This window comes from Podarcis cretensis (assembly GCF_951804945.1).
Source record: "Podarcis cretensis genome assembly, chromosome: 4".
Classification (NCBI taxonomy): Eukaryota; Metazoa; Chordata; class Lepidosauria; order Squamata; family Lacertidae; genus Podarcis; species Podarcis cretensis.
Genome location: NC_137173.1, coordinates 78,419,228 through 78,432,918, shown reverse-complemented (window position 1 = coordinate 78,432,918; position 13,691 = coordinate 78,419,228). Strand labels below are relative to the sequence as shown.

Here is a 13,691-nt window from a genome sequence, read left to right as displayed (position 1 = left end):
GAGTCCATGGATTTTAGAGAACGATGGATTGCGTGTCGCCGTTTGTCCGTCCCGTCCCCCCAAAAAACACCACCCCGCCACTTCTGCCCGAAACAGGCGCGCGCACGCGCACCCTCCAGCCTCACATCCATTAATCTGGCAGGCTAGGAAAAAGGGAGTTTGTGTCACTCTGGGTCAAGTTGTCAGCGGCTGACTGGCTAGCTGAAGACTGCCTGTCAGTCAACACCACATCTCCCTGCAGCTGAGACATCAACACCACCAAGGAGATCTTCCCTCGCGCTAACCGGAAACTTGCACCCAGTTTTAAGCACCCCCCCCCCAAACAGTAAAGGGCAAATATTTGTCCAGCTTTCCCCAGCCGCCCTCCCTCCCTCCACCCAGCCGCCGCACTTTGGTTCCTTTTCGCCTTCCCATCTTGCCACCATAGACCAATTTCCTTGAAACAGCCAGAGGCTGGGACTTGTGAAATTTGGTCCATATCCTAAATAATTCATTCCAAGCCTGCAGCCAAGGCCAAGACTTGTTGCATCCATTTTAGAGTTTGATTAATCACCCTGGAACTCCATGCAAACTCAACTGCTAGCGTCCAAGGAGCTCCCCGCTTTATCGCTAAAAGCTGCCACTCGCAGATTTATTTTTCTTCTATTTATATGCAAATATGTCTGCGTCTTAAAAGGTGCGCGTGTGCGAGAGTGTGCGCGCTACACACACACACACGCTCACAATCTCTATGAAGATATAAAAATGTCGTTTTGTCTTTAGCTTGAAGGTGCTGATCATTTATTACAAAAATAAACCAATAAATACAACAATATATTGTTGCTTTTGACAGGATAAATATTTTACAAATATATACTCTTAAAAAAACCAAATATCAGTGTTAAACTTAAGGAAAATATGGCACTTATTGATAGAACTATCAATAATATATACTGCATTTCTTATTAGAGCCGATTGTTCTTTAAAGGTTCAGTTGAAAAATGTTCAAACAAAACAAGTTCAGACCATAGCAATATGCAAACGCTACATGGAAACTATTTTCCTTTTTCTTTTTTTAAAGGCAAGCCGCTGTGATTTAAAATGCATGGTGGAGCTTGTTGCTTAATTTTTTTAAAAAAAATGCGGTCAACAACAGTGGAATGACTAGTTTAAATACACTTGGAAATTATTTATTGGCTAGGGATTTGAACGCGGTTGTGATTAGAAGTCAACTAGGCAACTCGAGAAATTGGGGGAGGGGGAGAAGAGGTAGGAAAAGGCTTCAGAAAAGGGAACGTAAATTATTATGTTTCAGAATCACGCGGACTGGTTAAATACAACTTTTCAAAATATTTTTTTTCTTTACCTCTCTCCTTTCAGAGAGGAGGAATGTGGGGGAAAGCTTAAGGGACCCACCAACCACAGAATACTGGATTTACACGTGGATACAGTGCTTAGGGTAATTTAGAGATTTGGTAATATAGAACGTTATTTTCATTATTTACATATTATATAACCCTTCACTAAAGCCTCTCGTTTATGCGTCCCGTGGCCTTGTAAGCCTGAAGCTCCTATATACATTCAGAGGGTTCAATTTGAAGACGTGGGGGGCGGGAGGAGAGAAGAAGTAGAAGAATAGCAAATCACCTTGGTAGATTCACCTTTCTGCGTTATAAGGATACAGAGATGGGCATATTTTGCAAAATACCTGCTTCCGAAAAAGCGACTGACCTTACAAAGCAGTTGCAAATATTACCTTTCTAACAGAAAAGAGCTGGAGGCTCACTCTTAACCCCTTTGTTCTCATCCCAACCCATTAACCAAACAACAACAACTAAGACATGTAAACAGATCTCTGTCCTGATTTTTTTAAAACAACAACACCCCACGCCACTCATTCCTCTAGTGTGAAAAATAGGATTCTATCTCATATGCTGATATTTCCCAACAAGTATAAGCAACTTCGTGGCCTCCCTACTGGAAAGCCTGTTTTTTCTTATTTCCCTCGCGTGCAATGAAATTGTTGGACCCTAGTTCTCTCTCTTTCTCTCCCCCCCCCCCATTTTCGGTGCCCCCTTCCCCTGGACCATCTAAAAGAGTTAAATTCTGCACTAGCGTCCCACACTCCTCAAAAACTGTCTCCCGCCCCCTCTTTGTTGCCTATGCTTGTGGCTTAATTTGGATTAAAAACAATGCATTTTAGGACTCGGCTGTTTAGCTGGCTTTGACTTGACCTAAAATTGAGACTTATTGAAAAGGAGTTAATATTATTTCCTGGTTCTAAACCATTATACCACACATCAAGTGAAAGGAAAGGAACTAACGCTCGATTGAAACCTTATGTTCTTCTTCATCAGCTTCAACCTCCCACTCCATATTTTTCTGTTTCTACACAGTGCGCGCCGTGGGAGTAGCTCTCTTATCTGGGTACCACAACTCAAATGCAGATTTCCAAAGGTGGGTTTGAACTTTTCAAACCTCTCCTGACTCCTCTGCTCTGTATACTTCAGTGGCTATAACAATAACAAACAGTTATGGTAACCTAGTTCTCAGTAGTGCAGCTACTGATATCCTTAGCTTCGCCAACGCTCACGTTTATTATAACTGGTATGGCTGCAGTATAGAGTTGAGGGCAAGCACTTAACACCTGCGCCCATTCCACATCCTGCACGCATCCCTAAAGCAACAACACAACAATGGCAAACTACCAGAACCCTGGCTAAAACTCGTGAGTACTTCCTTCTCTTTCTGTACGCACAGCAACACACACATTTAGAAGTACCTTTTCTTAAATTACAGCGTTTATATTAAATAAAAAGTTACACACATAAAATGTTTCCAAATAACATACAGGTTTTTTTTATATATAAAAAAAGCATCCTAGGCATTATATTTTGGGAAAGGGACGGGGAGTTAAACTGTTGCAGATGATCGCTTATATCACCTGATAGGGGATATCTACTGAGCTAGGGTTGCAACTTAAATGAGGAGTCAGACAATGGCCTTCTGTTCTAAAGTCTTGGTTTATAATCCCATTACACACTCTCAACACATTGATCTAAAAATACCGTGGAACTATATATGCATTTATAAGGAGTTGACCTACTTCTAAAAAAGCTAACCTGGCCAATAGTAAATGGGGGGGGGGTTTCTCCTCCGTTCCCTGTTAAAAACACACACCACAAACAGACTATACAGAACGCAGGTTGGTTCTATCGTTGAGTCTCTCATTTGGAAGGTTTTCAGTATTTCTTAAGAAAACTTAACTCGACACAATTTCGTATGCATCAGACAAAGACTATTTCATTCTAACAAATTTATTTTCTCAATCAGCTCTTACGGAATCACTACTCAAATTAAATTACAATCAAATTATCACATCAAAAGATACCCTTATTACCTAATAGCTGTCCGTATTTTTTTTTTCATTTCATTTTTTTAAATTTGTGCTCGTCTGAAAAAAACACGTAATACAAGATCTGGGGAAAAAATAAATTACCGTTTTGCAGCAGTTCATAGGTATTCTGAATAAAATATTAAAAGAAGTCATTTAATGAAAATATAAAGCAAATTTTTTTTAGATCAACAACGGATCTAAACATTTCTCTATTGCTGTCTTTTTTCTCTTTTTTTTCTTTTTTGTTTGTTTGTTGAAAAGTCTGTTTATTAAAACCTACCAAAAACACTGCGAGGAAATGGCAGTGTTATATAATCACTTCCACAGCACCCGCTCAATCAAGTTGGCAACGGATTTAGGAGAGAGAAGTTCAGATAAGTGCAGCTGCAGATGCCCAGTTCCTTTTAAATCCCTTTATCTGAATTAGTCCAGAAATAAAAAATATTAATAAAAAAAATATTAGCAGTGAACTTTTTAAAATTAATCTTCCAGGATGATTGGCAGCCATCAGGAACAGCCCTGAATTATTCCCTTTATGTCGCTGTTTCCCTTAATTCATGCAAAATCCTTCTACGGAGCTCCAAGTTTTAAGGACCAACAACCTCGCTTTGCTTCTCTCCCCCCCCTCCGGGTAGGAGCCCCTCCCTCCAACCTCTTTCTTTTCAGGGTCATCCTTCTATTTGCGGGCGGTTCTTTCTTTCTTTATTCCCCCTCCTCCCATCTTTCTCTCGCTCGCTCTCTTTCTCTAGATTATAATATATAAATTTTTTTTTTTCTTCTTCTATCCAGTCTGCTTGGCTTTTCATTTAGTGCTGCGTGCGTTATTTCCCCCCACCCTCCTTTCCCTAAACCTAGGAAAAAAGCTACCGGTTTTTCTCTTTTGTTATTGTTTTCAAAATAATGCTTCTCCTTCGAAAGTAGACCCCTTCCCTGAACCAAATTAACGTAGTTTGGGCAAACAAACAAACAAACAAACAAACAAACGACCACCCCCCTCCCAATAGCTCTGGAACTCAAAGAACATATCCTAGCGTTGTTTTTTCTCCTGCTTGGGGCCTACCCTCTTTGACATTTTCATTTTACGTATTTTATTTAAAAAGTGTGTGTGTCTGGCGGGGGGTGAAATAGAGAGAAAAGTTTCGGTGAACCTCGCAGGAAAGTCCTTTTAAAGGGGCTCGTGGTGGGTGGGGGGGGGTGAGGCTCGGGGAAGAAGGAGAGAGAGAGAGAGAGAGAAAGAGAGAGAGAGGGAGAGAGAGACGGGAGCGCAGAAGAAGCTGGGTGCTGTACGATCGCTGCCACCACGATAACAACAGGGCATAATTTAGATCTGGTGTTGTGGAGTCGCTACAGAAAGGAACAACATCCGGGGTTGTGGTGGGGTTGTGTGTTTGTGTTTGTGCGCGCGTTTGGGTCTCCACAACGCTCCCTTTCTCGCCGTAGCAAGGAAGGATCTCCAACTATCTCTCTGCAATGAAGAAGACTAAGTGTTCCAGATATGTGTGTTTAAAATAAAGCAAGCCAGGGAGCCTGGGTCTGGGCTGTAGGTGCGTGCCGGTGTACTTGTGTGCGTCTTCGCCTTCCTTCTCCCCCTCCTCTCCCGCACCCTTCTCTCTCCCCCCCCCCACCGCCTTGCTCACCTCTTCCTCTGCCTGCCTGCCTGCCTGCCCTTCTGTCTTCTCCCTAAGAATCCCTTTCTCACTTTTTTTTATTTAAAATTTGTGGCGTTGCTGTCGTTGATGGTGATGATGGCGACTGTCTTTTTTTTTTGTTTTGTTTTTGTTTTGTTGTCCGTTCCCCCTCCACCTCCCCACCACACACCACCCCCCTCACTGCACGCTCGCCTGGAGTCCGTGGTGGGGCGGCGGCGTATCGGAGTTCACGTTGCCGACCTGCGAGTAGACGTCGTCGGGCGTCTGCTGCTGGATCCCCGGGGGGGTCATGCGCTTCTCTTTCTGCCTGCGGTTGCAAAACCAAACCCTGACCACCTCCTTCTCCAGCTGCAGGCTGTCCGCTAGGTTCGTAATCTCCTGCGCCGAGGGCTTGGGGCATTTCAAGAAGTGGCTTTCCAAGGCCCCCTTGACACTCACCTCGATGGAGGTCCGCTTCTTCCTCTTGCGGCCCTGAGCCGCGATCTTGTCGATGCTGGTGGGGCTGCCCGTCGACGAGTCGGCTTCCTCCAGCCACTTGTTCAACAAAGGTTTCAGCTTGCACATGTTCTTGAAGCTCAGCTGCAGAGCCTCGAAGCGGCAGATGGTGGTCTGCGAGAAGACGTTGCCGTACAGGGTGCCCAGCGCCAAGCCCACGTCGGCCTGCGTGAAGCCCAGCTTGATCCGACGCTGCTTGAACTGCTTGGCGAACTGCTCCAGGTCGTCCGAGGTCGGCGTGTCCTCGTCCGAGTGCGGGTCGTGGCTGTTCAGGCCGCCGCCCCCGCCTCCGCCTCCCCCCCCGCCGCCGCCTCCCCCGTGGTGCGGGTGCGGGTGCGGGTGGTGGTGGTGGTGGTGGTGATGGCCGGGGTGCTCTCCCAGCTCGGGCGTGTCTCCCCGCACCAAGCCCGGGTGCACCAGGCTCTGGCTGCCCGGCGGAGGGCTCAGCATGCCGTTGACCGTGAAGCCGCCGGGCTGCGAGTACAGCAGAGGCTGCTGCTGCTGCTGGCTGGCCATGGAGGGCAGGTGCGCGCCGGCGCCGGCGCCCCAGTGGCCCTGGTGCGGCGGGCCCAGGTGCGGCGGCCGGTGGTGCAGCGCCGCGCCCGAGTGCAGGTCGTCCCGCCCGCCGCCTCCGCCGCCGCCTCCCTTCACGTCGGGCTGCTGCTGCTGCTGCTGTTGCTGCTGCTGCTGCTGCTGCTGCTGCGGGCTCCCCGTCATGCCGACCGGGCTGCTGGCCCAGGGAGAGCCGGCTTCCACGGCGGCGGCGGCGGCAGCTGCGGCGGCGGCGGCGGCGTGGGGCAGCGCCGTGACCCACTGGTGCGCGTGGCTCAGCATATGGCCGCCGTTGCTGGCCGCCATGGCGCCCTGCATGAAGTCGCTCTGGACCATCTTGACGGACGAAGGGTCGCCGCGGTAGCCGCCGCCCGACACCGACGTGACGGCCACGCTGCCCGGCTGCATGCCGCCGCCGCCGTCCGAGTGCACGATGGAGCCCGCCGACAGGATGCTGTTGGTGGCCAGGTAAGGGTTAGACGCCGCCGTAGCCATCGCCGACGCTTTCCTGTCGACCCCTCCACTGCGCTCGCCACAAGCCGCCGCCGCCGCCGCCGCCGCCGCCGCCGCCGCAGCCCAGTAGCGCGCCACCAGAATCCCGCCCGGCTCGGCTGTTTCCTCAGCTCTCCTCAGCCTGCCCGGCCCGCCGGCCGGCCGGCCCCGAGGCGGGCTCCGTGCGCGCGGGTGCGCGCGCCGCCGCCGCCGCCGCCGCTCCTCCTGGGCTCGCGGCTCCTCTGAGGGGAAACACTCGCCACACGCAGACAGACACACACGCGCGGCCGCTTCTTCTCCTTCGCCGGCCCCTTATTGCGATTCACCTGTTCCGGGTTGCCTCAGCGGCGAGAAAGACATTACTGAATCCCTCTCCCTAGATATTGGTAGGAGGAGGGAGGAAAGGAGAAAAAAAAAGAAAAAGAGCGGGAACCGCCGAGGGGAGGGAGGGAGCGAGGTCGGCAACAACAACTCCCCTTTTGGCTTCCCTCCTTCACTCCCTCAGGAGCATATTTTCTCCCCTCACAGTTTCTGGGTTGTTGTTGTTGCTGCTGCCGCTGCTGTTTTCTTTCCCCTCACAGAGAAAGTTTCTCTTCTCCCCCTTCTCCCCCTCCTGTAAGGCTTTGTATGGGGTGGGTGAATGAGTGCGTGTGGGCTCCTTTCTTTCGCCCCTCACGCACGTCCCCTCGCACACACTGTCTCTCGGTCTCTCTCTTTCGCGGCGCTTCTGTTTCTTTCTTTCTTCCTCTGGCTTTCGTCCCCCCTCTCTCCTCTCTCTCTCGCGCGCAAGTTTTGTTTATGTCCTAAGAAAACTTCTGGCGATGCTGGCGAAGGCGGCGGCGGACGAGGCGACGGAGCTGCGGGCGACGCATCGCCTCAGAGTTGACGCCCGGCCGATGCGCCCGGCTCCCTTGGAAACAAGAGTCCTGCTCGGGCCACCTTCTTGCGGGAATCTGGAGAAGACATGTCGCTTCCTTTCCCCTTCTCTTTCCCTCTTTGGGGAAGGGATGGCTTGGTGGGTGGGGGTTGTTGCCCCAGTCGTCGTCGTCGTCCTCCTCCTCACATGATAAAAGAAAGCAAGTTCGACAATATCTCTTTGGTCACCCTTCCCTCTCTCTTCTCTCGCCAAGAAAAGTTTAAAATCGCAGAGTTCTCTGTAATTCGAAAGGGATGACGAGGGTGACGAAGATCCAGCGGTCGTCTCCGGGAGGAGGAGGAAGCGCCTGGGCGCAAGGGAGCCGCGTGAGGGTGGCCGCGCAGAGATGGTATCCTTGAGCCGCGAACTCCGCGGGGGAAGTTGGCTGCCAGGCTCGTGAAGCGTGCTCTTCTGCTGGTGCTGGAGTACAAGCCGCTCTGCTCTGCTCTGCTCTTCCCTCGCTGCTGCTGCCGCCGCCGCCTCCTCCTCTTTCTCCCCCCTTCCTCCTCCTCCTCCTCCCCCCTTCCTCCTCCTCCTCTCCTTCTCTTTCTCTCCCTCTGACAGCTCTCTCTCTGTCCCTCCCTCACAGAGCGGGGACTGTCGAATGTTTACCCTCCGCCGAGAGCGCGCGCACCACCACACTTTCCCAAATACAAGGAAGTCGAGCGCGAGGGCCCCCGCTGATTGGCTACCCGCTGAGTGATTGGCAGGCCCGCGATGACTGGCTCAGGACGCGAGGCCCCCCTTCCGGCCGTTCCGATTGGTTGCTTTTTAATTTAGGCAAAGTGTCGTGGAGGCTTGGAAAACTGCCCTGCCCCCTTCTCTTCTCTCCATCACCACCCCTCCTTTGGTCTCTCTCTCTCTCTCTCTCTCTCTCTCTCTCTCTCTCTCTCTCTCTCTCTCTCTCCTTCCTACTCACAACATCTTAACTCTTAGAGCCCAGTGAATAAATCTGAGTTCTCCCGGCATTGAGCTGAGAAGAGGGAGGCGGGAGAAAGGAGGGGGGGGGGGAGGAATGAGAGAAAGAGGGGGAAGGGAAGAAAGGAGTGAGTGTGTGTGTTTGGGGGGGGGGCGGAAGAGAGGAAAACCCACTATCTAACACTGTACTTATTTTACTTGCATGCATATGATTCCTCTTATGGGCGCGCTTAAGCCGTATTATCTGCAACCAGCCGTGGCACACAGGGGCTGCCTGCATTCACAAAGCCCCCAATCTGAAGAAAGGAAGAAAGAAACAACAAACCCGGAGCGCTCTCCCTGGTATCTTCCAAAGTTTTCCCTCCCTCCCCTTTCTCCCCTGTTTCATGTGCCTGTTTCTGCATCTGCTCCCCGCCCCCCCCCCGCCCCCGCTTCCCAGAGGCACAAAGGTGCAATCGCCAGCAGCCCTCCTTAAGCCATGGCAGTTCCCACTGAAAAGCCTGCGCCGGACAGAGAGGCTCAGGCGGCCGGCTCTCCTCCTCCTCCTCGTTGCAGGCAACCGGCCCCACACTTCTTTGTTTTACAGCCTCGGTTATTCCGCATCTTATGGGAAGTACAATGCCCCTCATCTCTCTCTCTCCATCCCCCAGCTGAGGGAGTATGGATGCACGCAGCGCTCCGAGGCCTCTCCAAGCAAAGGATGCCTTACCTTTCAAGAATACCCAGAAAGCTCCTTTTAACCATTTGTCTATTTTAAATTACGTTAATCCCACGGTTCTTATTTTTTAATATTTTTTTTTGGGGGGGGGTGGTTCATTTCAAACAACGCAATGCCTTTCCAAATGGCTCTATTCCCTATCACTGTATAAATGCAACCATGATATGTGTGTGTATAAAAATAACACCGACGCCGGTAGCATTTTGTAGGATATAGACTTGACTCTATGAAACATTTTATTATTGCTAGTCCAGCCGAAAGAGTTAAGGTGGGCGGAAGAGAGAGCGAGAAAGGGAGGGAGGGAAGGAGGGAGGGAGGGAGAGAGAGAGAGAGAGAGAACGATGCGACCAAGCGGAAACGCTGCACAGAGGCAACCTCAGTGAACCAAGGAAAAAAGAGAAAGTGGCAACCCAAACAAGGGCAAATTGAACACTCCTCGGGGAATTCCAGTGAAATAACACCATTCGGACATTCAAGGAACGCATCTTGGCTAATGACGGTTGCGTGTTTGTGCGCTGTTGTGCTTACACACACACACACACACACACACACACACACACACACACACACACAGCCTGTGGCCAGGCACTCAGAGCGTGGATCCCCTTCCACATTTGTGAGTGTATAAGCTGTGCGCGCGTGGGTCTTTCTCTCTCTCTCTCTCTCTCTCTCCCCCCCCCCCGTGAAAATATGCACCGGCGTGTTTACATTAAGATGTGCAACACAACGCCCCCCGCCCCTCCCTCCTGTTCATAATTTCACCACAGAAGAACCCAGTTTAGGTGAATTTCAGTGTACAGCACGAACTGCATACATATCCCCGCTAGCGAGGAAGGTATGCGGAGCTGGCATGATGGGCAGATTAGCTGGAGGCTGCTAGCATTTATTTAGGACTCGGTCCAGCTCCTGCTTGTACAGTAAAAGATACCATCTTAGGTAGGTTTAGAAAAACCATTAAGGTGAAGTATACAGATCTGAAGAGCTCTGGTAACTGAAAGCCTAAACATCCAGAATTCTTCTCCTTTGTGTTCCCCTGTGTCTCCCAGACTTTTCCGCCTTTTAGATATACACATACAGATGAAGGGATCTAACACAGATTTCATTGAATAAATCGGAGATCTCCAGGTGCAGTCGGTTTGAATAGTCCGTGCCAGAACCCCATGTTTTCTTTTCCAGCCGATTTTGCTTGGATCAGGCTCAAAAAACCGAGTGAGTCTCGTGGTTTTGTTTACACTGAATGGGGAGGATAGGAATGGTGCCATGGGGCCGTCTTTCATTAATATACAGTGAGGATTTTGTCTAAATTACTGCTATGAATTTCACAGTACACGCTTTCAAAAGCCGTCTCAGGTGGCCCGATGAAACGTGATAGCGCCTCTGCAGACCCACTTCAATAATAGTAATAATAACAATAACAACAACGACAATAATAATAAAGAAGTTTAGGCGGGAATTCCCCCAAAAATATTGTTTACCCATTAAACAAACTATCTTCTTGGTTGAGTTTAGAGGGGATTTTTTTTTGGGGGGGGGTGTTGTTTATTTATTTAAAATTCAAAGTTAATCTTCTTCATCCCTCAACAATTCATTCCCCACCCCCACTCCCCTTTCCTTGTAGAGTGTGATTGCTTTGTCTGAGGGGGGGGGGGTGGAAATCCAAAGTATAACAAGGGGAGAACAGTTAGTGCTGATTTTCATTTGCATAAATTTTCATATATTTTGGTGAAAATAATAGACTAGTGGAGAGCTGGGCTTAGTGGAATCAGTGCGAAGGAGAATCTTACCCGGGATCTTTTCGCTGCAGTTGAGAACACGAATTTTCTCCTCGTCTACTAATCTCATAGCCAAAAAAACCACCCCCAAGCACTTAAAATACAAATCCTCCAAGTCTCGGAGCTCCTTTCGGTAAGTTTGCGTTTCTCTTTTCCTCCCTCTTTTTCACTTGTTTTAACTCACTCTCCCTCTCCCTCCGTTCCTTTTCCATAAATGTCTTCTGAAAGCGCGCCTGGGTGCCCTGGTGTTTGGTGCAAAACTGGGAACCTCTGAAAACTCCCTGGATGGAACAAAACTCCCTCCTCGCCTCAATTTGTTTTTGTTTCAAAGACAGATACTCTCCTCTCAGACACCTTAGTGGAACATTAACCTGGAGTCATTCTAGCGAACTGAAGCCACCCCTCGCCGGTAGCTACTGCTGTACTTTTTTTTTGGGGGGTGGCACTGGTGTGTAACTCTTCTGGGGGGAAAGGGATTGGAAGATGACTTGGAGCGTGGTTGTTGTTGTTCGTGATGTTGTTGTTGTCCCCCTCTCTCTCCTTCTGCGCCCAAGGGGTCCAGGCAAGGCAGAGAGAGACCCCCCTTATAGGCACCTGCTGTGACCCAGAGGAAAATAAAACTGGGGTTGGAGGAAGAGGAGGAGGAGGAGGAGGAGGAGGAGAAGGCCAGCGGCCGGTGATGCGCCGAGAGGGTTAATGTTGTAACTAGGGAACAGGCGGTTAAGCACAACATCTACAGCTCTGTAGTGAAAGTCCATCAGAAAGAGTATAATCAATCAAAACTAACCAGGACATCCCTTCATTTTATTCTCTAAGGAGGCTGGGGCCGGAGTATTAGAAGGAAGCAGGATTCACATTGTCTCTTTTGCCCCTGATACAGGCGACACCCCCCCCCCCGCCCGGCCTCCCTGGAAAAAAACCAACACCCCACAACCCAGGCCCTTTTTAGCCTTTCTTCCCTAGGCTGGATTCCATCAAACTACCTAGAAAAACTCTTTTTCTTGTGCCACATATTTTATTTTTAAACAGTGCTGTTTTTGTTGTTGGTGTTGGAGATGGCTGGCTTTGGATGTCCTAGAGAACTTCACTCGGTTTTCTATAAATCCAGTTCGGGGCCGCCTTTCCCCATTTTTTGTTTCTTTTCTTTTCTACGGGAATTCATGTGTTGCCCTCTTCTTAAATCTCGTTTCTTTCCCCCCAAGCCTTGTTATCTCCAGATAGCCCCTTTCGCAACGCAAGCCCTGACTCGGATTTTTCTGATTCTTATTACTACTGTTATTGCTATTATTATTAATAATAATAGCGCAACTGCCGATAGCAAATGGGCGAGAGGGCTCTAGTCGAAGTGGGGAGGTGTCGGTTTCAGATGGGGGTGGAGAAGCACCGCTCATTTCCCCCTTCTTGTTGACGCGCTCAGCTTCCCTTTTGACTGGGGTTAACTCTGTGTGCTCCATTGGAACAGATGCCGCGTAAAGCTGCTCGCTCAAGATCATTTGTTTCCTTGATGGGGGAACATTTCTGAGCGGAACATATTGGTTGCCATAGAGAAAGAAATAAAGGAAGAACACTAGTCACATTAAGCTATATGTTTGTGCACTGGGCTTTAGATAAAAGGGCCTCGGTCCAGCCAAGGAGAAGAGAAGCCAAAAAGCGGAGCTTTCCCTCCCCCCTCCACCTTCCTCCCCCCAGCTTCAACTAAAACTAACTTTATTTTGTTTTGGACTTTTACAGTCGTAACATATACGCTAATTTTATTGGTTGTCGTTAATTTTATAAGATACGGTTTGCTGAACAAAATAGAACTTTCGAAGTGCTCGAACAGAAAGAGAGACAGGGCCGGTGCCGGTCGGCAGGGGGCGCACTGACGCGGCTCTCGAGCGGGGGAAAGTCGAAGACACTTTAGCTGAGCGGCAGTTGAGGTCTAGCAAAAAGTTGTTAGAAGCAGCGGAAAGGGTAGGTTCCGCGTACCCCAGATTCTGATATATGTGTATATATATTTCTACGTCCGTGTCTGTGCGTAATCTCAAGCACCAAGAGCGTTCGTCTTCCTGCCCTCTTCCTCTGACCGCAAGAGGGGGAAAGGAGGCTGGAAAAAAAAGAGTAATATGCAGGGTTTTTGTTGTTATTATTATTTTTTAAAATAAAATAAAATAACCCAAACCTAGAATTTATATAGAGCTGTCATAACCCCCAGCAACGAGAAACCCACGAACCCAGCAGTAATGGGAAACTTGTGGGAAACTTCTCAGAGAGTCATCAGTCACTGGCTATAAGGTGGTGATTTGGAGCACGCTGCTAACCGAGATCTCAGTTTCACCTAAATAAAAGGAACCAGTTTAACATTAAGAGGTAAAAGAATGAAGAGGAAGCGGGGATGTTTGGTGGAAAGAGGTGTGCTGCAGGGTTCTACCAAACCGAGGAAGTTTAAGGCCCCCTGGAGAGCTGGGAAAGGCATCGAAGGGGCTTTTTCCAACACATTGTAACGTTTATTTGCTATTCTGTACCTGGAGAAGTATTCTCCCAAATGAATCAGGCGCCCAGAGTTTTCCTAGGCTGCTCCCTTGTCCCTGGGGATAGAGAGGAAAGCAGCACTGCTAAGATGAGCAGTAGATGCAAAACCCACAGAAGGGTCTCGCAGGCTGCCCCGATCCAGAGCACACGGTTTGCACCATCTCATTGGGGTTCAGATACTCCCCCATAAAAACTCGGAGCTTGGAAGGTCAACGTGCTGTCCGGTTCCTGGTTCCTTCTGCCCGTTCCCCTCCCACTTCCAGTGGCTTGAGCGAGGGCAGGTGGTTGGAGA

General features: G+C 49.5%; 1 protein-coding gene across 1 annotated transcript; it reads right to left on the bottom strand.

The window, feature by feature from the left end:
* Nucleotides 1-5,007: 5,007 nt before the first annotated feature.
* On the bottom strand, nucleotides 5,008-6,674 carry POU3F3 (POU class 3 homeobox 3). The gene has a single exon (XM_079972875.1). The coding sequence runs from the start codon at nucleotides 6,565-6,567 to the stop codon at nucleotides 5,203-5,205; it is 1,365 nt and encodes a 454-aa protein (XP_079829001.1). The 5' UTR covers nucleotides 6,568-6,674; the 3' UTR covers nucleotides 5,008-5,202.
* Between the last annotated feature and the right edge of the window lie 7,017 nt (nucleotides 6,675-13,691).

What these genes read in the sequence shown, in the direction of transcription:
- POU3F3 (XM_079972875.1), bottom strand. Translation starts at nt 6,567, where the DNA reads ATGGCTACGGCGGCGTCTAACCCTTACCTGGCCACCAACAGCATCCTG.